This window comes from Pyxicephalus adspersus, chromosome 5 (genome assembly GCF_032062135.1).
Source record: "Pyxicephalus adspersus chromosome 5, UCB_Pads_2.0, whole genome shotgun sequence".
NCBI classification, from domain to species: domain Eukaryota; kingdom Metazoa; phylum Chordata; class Amphibia; order Anura; family Pyxicephalidae; genus Pyxicephalus; species Pyxicephalus adspersus.
Genome location: NC_092862.1, coordinates 44,481,170 through 44,496,123, shown reverse-complemented (window position 1 = coordinate 44,496,123; position 14,954 = coordinate 44,481,170). Strand labels below are relative to the sequence as shown.

General features: G+C 36.9%; 1 protein-coding gene across 2 annotated transcripts; it reads left to right on the top strand.

The window, feature by feature from the left end:
• Window positions 1-1,229: 1,229 nt before the first annotated feature.
• Window positions 1,230-13,249, top strand: RIOK3 (RIO kinase 3). Of its 2 annotated transcripts, XM_072411317.1 has the most exons (14): window positions 1,230-1,351; window positions 1,423-1,604; window positions 3,500-3,621; window positions 4,677-4,822; window positions 4,910-5,020; window positions 6,518-6,627; window positions 7,186-7,329; window positions 7,428-7,555; window positions 7,763-7,945; window positions 8,639-8,798; window positions 9,557-9,637; window positions 9,940-10,029; window positions 10,880-10,987; window positions 12,313-13,249. In XM_072411317.1, exons 2-14 carry the CDS (start codon window positions 1,566-1,568, stop codon window positions 12,418-12,420), a joined length of 1,530 nt encoding a protein of 509 aa, XP_072267418.1. In that variant the 5' UTR covers window positions 1,230-1,351; window positions 1,423-1,565; the 3' UTR covers window positions 12,421-13,249. The 2 variants fall into 2 exon arrangements, with proteins under 2 accessions (XP_072267418.1, XP_072267417.1); XM_072411316.1 differs by having other exon boundaries at window positions 1,268-1,604.
• Window positions 13,250-14,954: the final 1,705 nt, after the last annotated feature.

Genomic DNA, 14,954 nt, shown 5'->3' with positions numbered 1-14,954 from the left:
CCATACACTGGGGCAGTATGACATACAAGGATTTATAACACATGGGGTAATATGGTATATAAGATCTATAACACATCGGGCAGTATGTTATATAAGGATTTATAACACATGGGGCAGTATGATATATAAGGATTTATAACACATGGGGCTATAACACATGGGGCGGTATGATTTATAGAATCTATAACACATGGGGCAGTATGATATATAAGGATTAATAACACATGGGGCAGTATGACAAATAATGATCTATAACATGTGGGGCAGTTTGATATATAAGGGTTTAGAACACATGGGGCAGTATGATATATAAGGATATAACACATGGGGCAGTATGACAAATAATGATCTATAACACGTGGGGCAGTATGATATAATAGGATATAACAAATGGGGCAGTATGATATATACGGATATAACAAATGGGGCAGTATGATATAATAGGATATAACAAATGGGGCAGTATGATATATACGGATATAACAAATGGGGCAGTATGATATAATAGGATATAACCAATGGGGCAGTATGATATATAAGGATATAACAAATGGGGCAGTATGATATATAAGGATATAACAGTATGATATATAAGGATATAACACATGAAGCGGTATGATATATAAGGATATAACACATAGAGCAGTATGACATATAGGTATTTATAACCCATAGGGTAGTGTGTCCTAAGTTTTTATACACTTGACAACAACATTTGATAATAGGATCCACAACAAACACGTCAGCTCGGTGAATAATGAGCGCCGTCCCCATGGTGATTCATGTTTTGTAATGATATAACAATGTATGCACTCTACACTCCCTTCCCCCTTTTCAAAAGTATTATTTTCTCTATGATTGCTTAATGTCACGCACAACTGCCACGTCCAATCAGAGTCCTCGCTTTGTGTTTCTGACAGACAACAGGTGACGTCACTCTATAGCTCGGACACTAGAGGACGCGTCTACTGTCTGTATTAGAAGACATTTTACCGAAGTCAATTTCTAAATAGCTGTAAGCAAAACCACAAATAAACTATAACACAATGTAATACTGTATAACATCAACTTAAAAATGTAATATTTGATATAGAAAACATTTACTGTAGAAATGTCATTAACTGTTTTATGTGACAGGAAACACACGACGTTTGAGACATGTAAGAGCCATGTGCTATATCTAGAAATGACGTTCATTAGGGTGAGGTAATGGAAACGTCATAGGGGCGGTCATCCTGAAGGGGGCGGTAGTTCAACCTATTCCCAGAGTGCATTACTTGAGTGTGTCATACACCGGTATTGGGGGCAGCGTCCTGATTCTGAGGCCACACACCGACCTGAGTTGCTGTCTGTGAGTATTATCTATCTGTACCTGCTCTACAAGTATCCTCAGATAACCTATCAGCTGTAATACACTTACAGGGCGAAGGAGTGAGACTCTGACAAGTCCGGGCATATCCCAGAGACACATTCCCTGTACTCAGCTATACATTGTATTCCTCCGTCTACTCTGCACCCTGCCTATTTCTGCTATACCCAGCACCCACTGTAGTCTGAATGAGAAGATGGAGCAAGGGGGAATCATCGCACCTGAAGCCCGGCCGGTGAGACACCCTTACATTACCCAGCCTTAGTATACACATCTTGGCTGTTTTTATTTTTATGTGTGTATCAGTGAGTATAAATATATATATTTATATTTATATATAAATTCATATATAATGTGGTGCCACAGGTTGTGTTGGAGGGAGGCCATGACCATATAAGGGCACAGCTGCCATATTGGGCTCTCTGCCTGACTTGTGGCCCCTGATCTGCTGGTCACCTGATTTCAGCTGTCTTTAGTTGGTAACTGCCTAAATCAGTGTTTCCTGGCTTTTTTCAACCTAGAAGAACCGTAAACGTGGAAGTAAACGCAAAGCTGCCCAAAACAAAATACCCTTGCCTTCAATTCCGCAGATCAGTTGATATGTCCCGAGATTTCTTCCATCAGGTCCGCGTTGTCCTGGTATTCCTCTGCTAGGCACCGCCATCTTCTCTTCTTTTTCATACATCACCTGAAGCAGGCACAAAATCGTAGTTTCGTAGTTTCACTCCTCCTCCCACTTTTATTCCTATAGAACTAAGCTGTGTGTTTGTTTATTCACCCGGAAACTATCATGAAAGATCAGAGCTGTAATCTGACATCTGTATGGGGTAAAAGTGATCCTGTTGCTGACTTCTAACATTAGCCTAAGGCTGCTGATCAAAGCCAAAAAAAGCTAAAAATAGGAAGTTCTGGTTTTGTATCAGATGTGTTATTAGCAGGACAGGAAAAGAAGGTAAATCTCCATAACCGGGTCTTTAATAGCAGATGTAAATCTTTCTCACTTTTTACAAAACTTGACACTTCAATAATGACGGGTTGTTTTATGAACTTTTATCAGTGCTGTGTCAATGTTCATGACTCCGGGCACCTCCCATGCTGGTGACTCCGCACACTTTATCAGCAGGTTCTTTGTCCCCATTTACTACCTTACCGTCTTCTTGGAGTTACTGCTGTACTTTGTTCATCATTACACAATATGTGATGTCACCTCAGTCCCTGGGATTTCCATCTGACTCACCCATGAGATCTTTTGTTATTTACAGAGTACAGTCTATCTCAATCTATAAAGGGATCCCAGCCTTGTGGCTTTCTTAAATACATGTTCATACCAATTGTCAGTGACTAATGTGTTCATCTGTCTGGCGGAAGACTTTTATTTTTTTCAGAGAAGTCTCCAGCCAGCATGTGGAACTTGGTTTAGAGGAACAAAAAACAAATCGGATGAGTTACATAGATTGTATTTTCTCCATAAAGAATACCTGTTTTCCACTATACGAAGATTACATGTTTTTTCCTATACACCATCACACGAAATATATTAAAAAACAAAAAAAAATAAAAACATAGTGTGCAGAACATATGTAAATATTGTTTAAATGCTAAACTTACCCATCATGCAGGTATAAAAAGGCACAAATAAATGGAGCCTTTTATATATTTTTATTTTTATTTTTAGCAAGCAGTTAAAGAACATGAATTTAAGCTATAGAGTAGAGCTCAGAAAGGTGAAGATAGAAGCATCACAAGGAGCCAGAAACTTTTTGTGCAGTATAAAAGGAGAGAGATTGCGCGAAGGGACACGTTTATCAATGTGCTGTTTGTCACTTTTTCAGTAACAGAATAAGGGCAGGGGCTATAGATGGAAGTGAAGTAGAGAAAACTAAAATTCCCTTAATTACTATGTAGACAGAAATGCAAATCCTTTGGTCGGTAAAACCAGTTCATGTGTGTATTTCATCTGTATAATTGTTTGCCTGGAGATGAGTGATACTATTTTGAAAATAGGGGCAAGTACTTGCCTGCAGAAAGTTGGATTGATATAAATGTTTTAATTTAACTTATTTTTTGTATAACAAATTGTTGAGTAGTTGCTTCTGAAATTGCGTGTAAAGCTTTTCTATTTCATTTTAGAGCCCTTGGGGTTTACCAGCAAAGCCTGTGAATCAGTGCTCATTGGCAGAAGTCATGAGCGAAGAGCTGGCCAAGGAGCTGCAGCTAGAGGAAGAGAGAAATGTGTTACCAGAGGAAGTGCTGTAAGTTACATATCAGCCAATGTCTGCTCATAACATCAATAATTCCAAGTTTCAAACTCCACTTCCCCATTTTCAACTTCCCTGTCTCACATTGCCCCAACATATGACCATAAATAAGATAACGTATTTAAAAAAGAAGAACAAAACGCCAATAAAACCCTATTGTGTCAGGTGTGACAGATTGTCCAGGACAAAAAGCTAGGGAACATTTTCCTAATTGAGATATAGACTAAATTAAAAACCTGACTTAGATTCTAACATTATTCCTGTTTGACAACATAACACCTATAAATGGATAACCTTGTAAATTGTACATAGATGGGGAAGAAGATGAATGAACACAAAATAAGAGAGACACCACTAAGCAACGTGTCTAGTATACGATACACAGAGGAGAGGAAGAGAACTATGGAAATAGAAAAAGTGAGGGAGATTCCTGAACTTTCAAGCTTATTTAGTACAAATTTAAAACAAATTCTCAAGCATGAAAGCATATAGGAATATTCAAAGCTAATAAACAAATTGCCTCTGATGTTAAATTTAAAGTGGAACTATGCATAACTTAGAAAAAAGTGAAAGCAGGCAGGTTTGTTATTGCAGAAGGGACAGGTGATGCCTCTGGCTGCTGGAGATAACTCACGCGCAGGAGTTGCAGAAGTTCGACCTGGTAAGAAAGCTGAAGGTTCAGAGTTTTAGAGAAGACCGGGTATACACAGCAACACATGGAATAAAACAAGGTCAGGCAAATGTATTAAATAAAAAAAAATTGATCAGGCAGCTAAAATATTTTATTCAGGAACATTGCCTATCCTTTTTGCAATACAGGACCTGCATGTGATTTTTTTTTTTCTAATTTACATTGTGTAAGGGACTCTGCCTGTCCTTTTCTTTAATAACGACCTGCCTGATCCAACATGTGGAACTTTGCCTCCACTGTAATAGTGAAGTTACACTTTGAAAAATTATATCAAGCAGGTATTCTTAAGTTATTTTTCCCCTAAAAATGTTTTTTTGTTGTCAAAAAGATTAACTTTTATTTTGTAATCTTCTTTTAGTGCCGATGAAGGTGCTTTCCTAACCAGTGAGAACATTGATACATCAAGTGATGCTGTGTTGGCGCAGATGTTGCAGATGCAGTTTGATAAAGAGTTTGATGCCCAACTTCGAAGAGAGGAGAAGAAATTTAATGGGGACAGTAAAGGTATAGTTGCTATTGATGAACATAGTAATGTAGATAAAATTAACAAATGGAACCAAAGCTAGTTAAACATGGTACTCTCATTTGCAGTCTCCATTTCATTTGAAAACTATCGCAAGGTGCATCCAAGTGAAGATAGTGACAGCTCCGAGGATGATGAAGTTGATTGGCAGGATACACGCCATGATCCATATAAAGCTGGTGAGGAAACAGATAATCCCCCCTTTTTTTTTCTTTCTTGAAAAACAGTGCAAACTCATGAAATTGTTTTTCTGGTAATAGGATATGTATGCTGAAAATGCATAGGAGGCATACATCTTATTTTAGTGGTTCAGGTTTTCATGAAGGCATTGCTGCAGTTTAGAAGTTTCATTTTGCTTCTTTTTCTGGAGGTCTGGGAACTATTTTGTCACTTTGTAATCATGCTATTCCATACCATGGACACTGCAGTCTCTCTGTTGTCATGAACAAAAAGCTTAGAATATGAACGTGTTAGTATTAAGTTTCTGCCATCTCCCAATCAAATTTAATTGTGCCTTTGCAATTAGTTATGGAAAGGAAATTTTAGGTAATGTACACACGACAGGTGATTCTCGTCTAATAATCGCTCATATCGGGTGAGAATCTGGAGTGTGTTACAGCGTTCGTCGTCCGTTGTTCTGATGACCGCCCTGGTGTATCCATGAACGAGAAACGAATGATGAAAGTGAAAGGGAGGGAGTGCAAAGTTGGTGTGGTCTGTTGTTCTCCCCCTCCCCTCTCCATAGAATAGAACAGTGTTGTATGTACAGCACTCGATCATGTGTCATGCAGTCTTTTGTCGTTTGACAAATATGGCACGTGTGTACCCAGCCTTAACATTATTAAGGCTTCAGGAAGCAGACCCACTCACTTCACATGGAGTGATCTCTTGTTGCAGCAAATCATATTTGCAGGTTTAATATATTTTTTAAGCTAGAAGAGAGAAAATTACTCATATCTGTTTTAGCTTTAACTTGGCAAAAACTGCTAGTGTCTCTCTTCAAGTGTGGCTTTCCATGTTAAGACAGCATACTGTATTCCTGGCAGCATGCCACTTTACTCTTTGGTATAAAATTAATATAATCCTATTGATTAATGCCATTAGTAAATTTATATGGAGTGGGTGTGTTTGTGCAGAACCAGTTTCAGGCCCTAAACACAAAGTTATGGCATTTACTATAAAAAGTTAACCGATATCTAAAAAGATTCAGCAAGCGATAAACAATGTTCAAGTTTCACAGCTTTCTTGGCGAACCTACTAAAGTAAGTATAATTCATAGTATTTAGATCACAGCCCTCACTCTTGACAATTCCTTTATTTGCTTTGTATTTGATGGTGCATATCTCAGTGCTATCATCTTTACCAGGTTAGTCACCAACCTGGTACAGGCAGATGTCTATTGGGTATTACTTCAGCTAATATGCACATTTGTGTTGTGTCAGTGACTCACTAAATCATGCAGTACAGGTTACAATTGACAGTTGCAGAACAAGTATCTTCAAAAATCACAGCCTCAATGCCAATAGATTGCCTGTGGACTATACTTGGTGAGACTATCCTGTGGAAATTCATCAGAAATTGTGCCTTTTGCTAATAAAATTAAACCTTTTTTAAAATATTATAGCTGAGTATTACAAAACAGTGTTGTAGTAAAGTTATCATATGTTTATATGCAGATAAGCCAACCACCACCCCTAAAAAAGGATTTATTGGTAAAGGTAAAGACATTACAACCAAACATGATGAAGTAGTCTGCGGCAGAAAGAATACAGCTCGGATGGAGAATGTAAGCAAAGAATAATGCTTTCATTATATACTGTTTTTTTACATATGCATATTAAATCATTCATATTGGCTCTAGCGTTAATGTCCTTGCCACAGTAATTTATACACCAATGTGTGGGTTGGGGAAGGAAATAAGTGAATATTTTTAAAGGATACTGCAAGGTAGTGAAGCAGAAAACCTATGATTGAACCTCATTCTCTTATCATGCTGAACTTCTTCCCATATTACGTTGTCATTAACCCAGAACAAGTATGCTGATAAGGACAACTGTGCTTATAAGGACAGATTTACTCTTTAATTTCAAAACAAATTTGGTATAAAGCATTGATCACCTTTATCTATGTGCCTTTATTTCTGATACTTAATAGTTCTTAAACACAAATGTGTTTTTTAGGAATAACAGAGGATAAATAAAAAAGCTTAGGATTCTGATAAGATTGATTTTAGTTACAGTAAATTGTTAAATAGAATCAGTTGTGTATACTTTTTTTGCTGTAATGCTAGTTACAGTTGGATCTCCAGAACACAGGGAACCTAACCTTTATTTAAACCTTTCAGTTTGTCCCAGAGTTTCAAGTTGGTGATGGAATTGGAATGGATTTGAAGTTGTCCAATCAAGTTTTTAATGTGTTAAAGCAACACTCAATCTCTGAACAGCGCAAGAGTGCCAGAGTGCATGACAAAAAAGAAGTTTCAACAGCTGTAAGTCTTGCTTATTCCTCCATTATTAAGTTTTTTTAAACATTTTTTGCATGCTGTTTGATATGTATACAACTACGTTTTGTATTATTGTGTTCCAGGAAAAAGTGGTGGACCCAAAGACTAGACTGCTTTTGTATAAAATGGTGAATGCTGGAGTTCTGGAAACTATTAATGGATGTGTGAGCACTGGAAAAGAATCTGTTGTGTTTCATGCAAGTGGAGGAAGGTACTGAAATAAAATCTTAACCCCTCCCTGATTTATCCACCTAAAGGTGATATATCACTTGTTTTGTAACCAGATTGTTGTTGGCTATCTACAAATTAAGAGACACTAGGGCCAGACATGGCATATTGGGGTCAAATAATACTTTTAGGTGGGCTTTCAGTGTTCTTAACTTTTGATTGTTAATTTTTGTTTTTTGTTTTTTAAAAGCGTGGAAGAACAAGAAGTACCTGCTGAATGCGCCATCAAGGTATTCAAGACAACTCTAAATGAATTTAAGAACAGAGACAAATATATCAAGGATGATTACAGGTTCAAGGATCGCTTCAGCAAATTAAATCCACGCAAGATCATCAGAATGTGGGCAGAAAAAGAAAAGCATAACCTGAAAAGGTATGGGGAGCTTGCTGTGTTTAATTATACTAAAACCAATAGCTGGTGCAGAGAAACACTGGAGGTGAAGGTTGATTTAAAAATAACAACATTTAAAGTGGAACCAAATCCCTCCCTGTATATACTCACCTGACCTGAGGTTATGGTGCGGGCACCACCATCTATATCCTTCTCTGCCTTGTTTAGATCTTCAGCCGTCTTGATTGGCTGGGCCTGGATGATGTAACTACCATGCAGAGAGGATATCACCTGGCCTGACCATAGATTTTTAAGGTGGTACCTTAGTTCATTTTTTTTAAATTCTGTTTTTACTGTTGTAAACCATGTTTCCACTTTTAGTTCACCACAATATAGAGCCACAGATAAAAATATATCTGGATTGTGAGCAGAACATACAGCCAGCTAAATGACTTAATAGGACTGGCTGGTATTACAGGTTTACTTTTTGGTTTGCTTTTTCTTGGTAACTGTGTAGAAAAAAAATTGACAATACATAATACCTTCTACACATATTCTTGGGGAAGGTTGCTGGCTTGAAGCATGTCCTGTCTTTAAGATGTCTAAGTTACATCAGTATTGCATTTTAGTTAGTTCAGCTGACTGCAAATTTGACCTAGAAATTAAAGAAATTCTTTGTAATGCACTGTTTATTTTTTTTTCTAAATTTTGTTTTTTTTCTTTTTCTTTTTACAGAATGGAGAAAGCTGGCATTCCTTGTCCAGAGGTTGTTATGTTAAAGAAGCATGTTTTGGTCATGTCTTTTATTGGGAAGGATCAAATGCCTGCTCCCACCCTTAAAGAAGCTAAGCTTGGTATTGAAGATTCCAAAGCTGCTTATTACCAAGTTCTTGCTGTAAGTTTCCAGTTGTAACAATCGTACTACAGTGATACCTTGTTCCGTAATCACAATTGTTAGCTAAAATCTTTGTTAGCTGAAACGTGATTTTCTGTGGAAAATTATTTCATTCATTCTGAATACTGCTAACAATTTAAAGATAAGTTTAAAAAAAAAAAAAAAAATAGTAAAAAGAACAATATAAAAAGTCATAAACTCACCAAAGGCTGAGATGAACAGCTTCCAAATTGGAACAGTGTTAGCATAATATTAGTCGGTGAAGTGTCAGTCACTGTATAAAATCCTCACTGGATTATTCACAAAGCAAAGAAAACAAAATGCATGGAGCTTAGACATTCAATTAACTTCTGGTGCAAGCTTTTCTTTGATATTTAAAAAAAAAACAACTGCAGAATTTGTCTTGGTCATTTAAGAGTTACAAGAGAATGCAGAAGAGCCCAGTCCTGAAAATCACCCACAGCCTAAGCTGTGATTAGCTGAGGAAGCTAGGGAAGCCCCGTTTGTTCATATGTAAAGCTATGTCTCACTTTCTGATACAGTATACAGGAAGTACTGTACATTCATCATACTGTATGCTATTAGACATTTTACTTCCTGTCTTTGGGTTTTTTTTAAATATTCGTTAGCCGAGGCAATATTCTTTAGCCGAGTCTCTTAAACAGTGAAAAAAAAATATTGTGTTAAATTACTGACTTTTTGGATGTATTTATTTGTCATTTCACGTTTCATTTCTTAATTCGCCTTTTTGTTTTTAGGTAATGAAGCAGCTCTATGACCAGTGTAATCTAGTTCATGCTGATCTGAGTGAATATAACATGCTTTGGCATGATGGGAAGGTAAGTATATTTGCTTAGTCTGTAGTAGTCAGGATGTATTTAACTTTATAAATAAACATCTGCATATATCTGATCACAGAATTCATATTTATGTAATGAAAATTTAGTTTAGGAAAAGGTTTTGTTTACATTGTACACACTGATTACAGACTTCTGTATTGTCCTAAAATCATCTGTCCTTATTGAAACACCGCAGTACTGCTAAAATGATAAATTAAAACTCAATAGGCATATACAATTTTAGGAAACATTGGCTTCTTAAATGTTAGAGTTAACATCTATAACTTTTTTTCTTTCTGCAGGTGTGGCTGATTGATGTAAGTCAGTCAGTTGAGCCTACACATCCACATGGACTGGAATTTCTGTACAGGGACTGCAGGAATGTGTCACAGGTACATAAGAATGGATCCTTTTAGCCAGGAGTGTGACACTTCTTTGTGAAAGTTAAGGAATGATTTTGATGTCTGCACCACCATGCAGCCAGCTGTTTGGAAATTATAGTTGCAGCAACACACTAATAAATCATCAGATCTACTTTACTACTTCCCTCTTCCTGAGAGCATGTTCCTTGTCACGACGTGTATTCAGCAGAGTACTATTTTTAGTGATGTCCCTCTTTCCCAGTTTGGGTGCTGCTATAATGGGCAGCCCAGTATTTGAAAAATTTTAGGCACCTATGCTAATGAAATGTAAAAATGCATTTATTAATTTTATTAATATTGACATTTGCCTGGCATAAGGTCGCCAGAATATATTCTTGGTTTAACTTAATGATTTACTAAAATACCTATATAAAATGCTGATTGTACTGAGTTCTGTTTGTGAGAGCTGTAAATCATATTTATGCTCATGCATCCATTATTTTGGGTTTGTTGCTTTGCCTCTCATCCACAACCACAGTACCTGCATTTGAATTTTTGTTGCATTGCTTGTTAACAAACCACATCTGTAAAAAGATCTGTGTTAAAAACAGAGTACATGCTTAGTATCGATAACCTTGTCCATGCTTTATACATAAAAATGTGTTTGTGCCCCAGACTTTTTATAATTTTGCACTGCTCATTAAAAGTTGTTCTCATATTTTAATGCGAAATCTCCAACAAAAACATGGATTTTTTTTTTTATTCTATATTAAAGAGTAAAAGTAAAATGTTTTCACTGGACATATATCTTACATTGTTGAAGTAATTTTTCACATATAGTTATTTTAAATTCACAAAGATGTTTTTTTGTGTTCATCAGTTTTTCCAGAAGTGTGGTGTTGCTGAGACTCCTAATGAACGTGAACTCTTTAATTTGGTCTCTGGGCTGAATATTGCCTCTGATAATCAAGTGGATTTCCTGGCAGAGGTAAATACCATTATGATCTATTGGAGTTCATGTAATGAATATTATTATTTATAGTGACCTTTATAATGTAATGCAGAATGGCCTTGTAGAATAGGACATGTAACTTCTGCAGACCTAATTTGACCATGGTAATAAAGGCTCATCCAGGATAATATCATTTGCAATCACATCAAATGTAAAGATATATTCACTCTGCAAGTAGGGCAATTTAGTTAATGCTGCAGATTGAATTAAGGGTAGCCTTACAGTGGTTTGATATGATTGTGGAAATTCGTCCTTTTTTTCTTAGGAGTATAGATAATATGTGCCAACAAACCAGCAAATAATACAATATTCCAAAGCCATATGAAAACAAAAGCATATTGGGAATTTTCACTGGCATCAATTACTTGGCAACTGTATGGGAGCTTCTGTTTGAAATATTCTCTAAACAGTGGACGCACAATTTATTGCAAACCTCTGTTTTTGCTATTCTAGGTCAAAGGAATAGGCTCAGTTAAAGCTGACCTTTCACATTACGTTTTATATTAGAAATACCTCTTACCTGGTTGATCTTCTAATCTTCTGTCTCTGAATCACTAACCCATAATGGGTATACAGCCCAGGTATATGGCTTGCCACCACAGGACTTTTTGCATAGGTATTTGCAGGTTTCTGGTATGTGACTAGGAATAAAAGCAGATTATCAGTTTTACATCCAAGCAAATGGCATTCTAAACAATAAGTTCAGTAATATATCACTGGTAGGTCCACTTTAAATGCCCCCCCTTCCTAGCAGCATATGATTTACGCCTACACTTGCCCAGGGCATGCAGAGAGCATTCCCAGCCCTGTGTAAGCTGCAGATCACTTCTTTAGCATGAGGGGAGTGAAGAGAAGATGATTATGTGATGCTGGGGATAGGGTCAGCCACTTTATTTGCTCTGTACAGGAACAGATTCATTTTAATGACTATATTAAAAATAAGGTAAATGTAATATTTACTATAGGTACAACAATTTAAAACATTGTAACCAGACAGATACATAAAACTTTAACTCTATACTACATTATTAAAGTACTGAAGTTCCATCTTTAAGTAAGTATGATCAGGGAGGACTCTATTGCAGAAAGGGTCTGGTGAAGAGGTCCTCTTTTATAAAAGTGTTTGAAATTAGAACTCTCTGAATTACCCTGAAGCAGCTGGCTGGGTGAAAACACTTTTTTGCTTCAATCTTCCAGTTTACCCTTGAATGTATTTGCTGCTGGACAGTACAGATAGTTGTGGTAATTGTGCCATCATCTTTATTCGGATATGTGGTAATGTACCTAATTCTTTCCTCTAGATTGAAGCCTTGGAAAAAATGAATGAGGATCACGTCCAGAATCATGCAAAGAAGGTTGCTACCTTCCAAAAAGATGACGACGGACCCCCTAGAATATATGATGAATAACCCTGATGTGAAACTTATGTAGAGTTACTGAACAAAAAAAAAGGCAAACATGGTTGCTGTCTGCTGACAGCATTGATGCAGCGCTTCATTTTCCTGCTTAATGCAGTTTGGAAGTGCTGATACAGAGTACCACTCACCCTAGAGAACACAGTTCCTGATCCAGAGTATGGTGTCTGCTGACATCCCACCTATATGGGTTGGAATGGCACCAGAAGTGCAGACTTCGCTCTAAGTTTTTAAAGTTTTTTATGAAAAAAAAATGGTTCAATTGTTTGCTTCTCATTGAGTATTGTGAAAGCAGGTTGAATTCAGAAAAGTGTTTTTAGGGTGACTGGGTTAAATATAGTGAACATAATGAGTTGAGAGTGAAGATGAAACCTACTTAGCTCAGAATTAAGAAGCAATATATATATATGTTGGTAACTTCTGACATTACATGGATCTGTCCAAGGGGTTCTGACCACATAAATATGTATCCCTCCAAACAGCAACATGAGATAATATCTACAAACTTATCTGAGGGAATAAGCTTTTTTTTTTTTTCCTTTGTTTTAAATGAATAACCTACTAATCAATCTATAGTGTAGATGTTCTAGAATATGATTGTACAATAATACAATGATGTGCTTTTAACTAACGTGTGTCTTTACTGCTTGCATTTATAAATTACTACATAACATTGACATGATTCTAATGTATGCATCATCAGGAAGGGTTGCTACTCTTACATCATGCATATGATTCTAATGTATCAGTGACTGCTTGGAGGAAATTATTAATGTAATCTCCAGTGCTTCAACTAAAATAGAAATAAAGAGTCATGTATTCATTTCCTTCTGGTTATACTTTTTTATACTAATGTTTAGAATGAATATTGCAGCTTACAGTAAAAACAAATAAAATACACCAACCTTGTTAATATGCTATTATTACTACTTGTCCTGCAATTTTTAAGAGGATTTCCTTCCTTTAGATTCCTTATCCCCTATTCACATAGCAAAATGTGCATACATGAAAGTTTTTGTCTGATTCATCCCATCGTTTCCAGAAGCACAAAACAGGTTTGAAAGTAATAAGGATAAGGTTTACTTTGCAGTGGTAATATTCTTAAACTATATATCAAGTAATGTACCTGTGCCTAACTATTTCCTGCACCTGCCAAAAAAGCACTCAAAATAAAAAAAATAGGTAAATATTGGATAATGAGCAGCTTTTCTGACATACTGGCAATGGCCAGGGAAAGTTCCTCAGCCATAGAAGAAAGTCCATGCGAATGAATATTTTGTATTGTTTTTGGACTGTCCAGTTTCATTCAATGCTTGCAGATGATGGGTGGTTGTCACTAAACTGTTGCTATGCAAATCCTTCTGGTAGCTCCTTATTGTACTGTACTCCTCTGGGTCTACTTTGGGCATATACTAGACCTGAAAATGGCAGCAGAGGAACATGGGAATATTTGGGAGAGTAGAGAATGGAACCAACAAAAAGGTTAAAAACAGAATGTAAGTTTGCAGATTTTCTATCCTAACAGGGAGAAACACTGTATTAACAGTTGCTGAATTTGCAGTTATCTTACTTCTATATATAACTTCTCTCAGGCTTTTATTTGTGTGACCACTTTAGGGAGATTTTGCCGCACTTCCTCTCCCTGTGATGCTCTTAAGAGAAGGCACAGCCAGCAATAACAACCTAAAATCTTAGGTGAAGCTGCAGCATAATATTGAGTGTAGCTGTAAAAATGTAATCAGAAACTGTAAGCAGCACCCACCTTGGACACCCTGCTGCAGCTGAGTGGGAAGCCTCCCATACCCCTGCATCACCTGACTCCACTCCTTCAGATTACACTGGGAGATTGCAGCTCTCCCTGTCTAACCAACCATTAGGGTGCTGTGCTTTCTGCCCTGTTATCAGCGTGACAACCATAAGATGAGCACACAAGTAAAAAAAAAAAAAACACCCCTTTAGTGTCTGTGCTTAGGCAAAGCTCCTGATCGCTTTTGCTGAGACAAAACCGGTTTCTGGGAGCTTTCACAGAGAAATATGTAAAGGTCTGAAAAGCAGAGAAAAGTTTTACTGGGTTTCACTTGTGTTATTCCGAGGGCTGCCACTAGGTGGAGCCAATAGTTCAGAGTGCAATGCAGAGCTCAGTACTCCTCACTTCTTCATTCAGCTTGTGTATGGGAGACCACAGGGGGCCATCCATCCATCCATCCATCCGTTGGTGCACACATACACATTGCTGGAGCCTGAAAAGGTAAATATTAGTTAAAAATAGAATAAATATTTTTTTTAATACGTTGTGTTTAAAAGTCTCAGAAGATACTTCCCCCAATGTATAGATTGTAAGCTCTTCGGTGGAGGATCCTCTCCTCCTCCCTGTGTACAGCGCTGCATAATATGTTGGTGCTGTAATATATAAATAATAATAATAGAGGGGCTTTTTTTTTTTTTTTGAGGGGGGGACCTTTAATGGATAGGGGTGTGCAGGGTCACTGCCCCATTTCCTATTCAGGAAAGTCCCCAATCTATTGAAG

Excerpts from the sequence above, each read along its gene's own strand:
- RIOK3 (XM_072411317.1), top strand. The coding sequence starts at position 1,566 with ATGGAGCAAGGGGGAATCATCGCACCTGAAGCCCGGCCG. Across the intron at positions 6,628-7,185 it reads ATACAGCTCGGATGGAGAAT|TTTGTCCCAGAGTTTCAAGT; the intron begins GTAAGCAAAGAA and ends TAAACCTTTCAG. Across the intron at positions 7,946-8,638 it reads GAAAAGCATAACCTGAAAAG|AATGGAGAAAGCTGGCATTC; the intron begins GTATGGGGAGCT and ends TTCTTTTTACAG.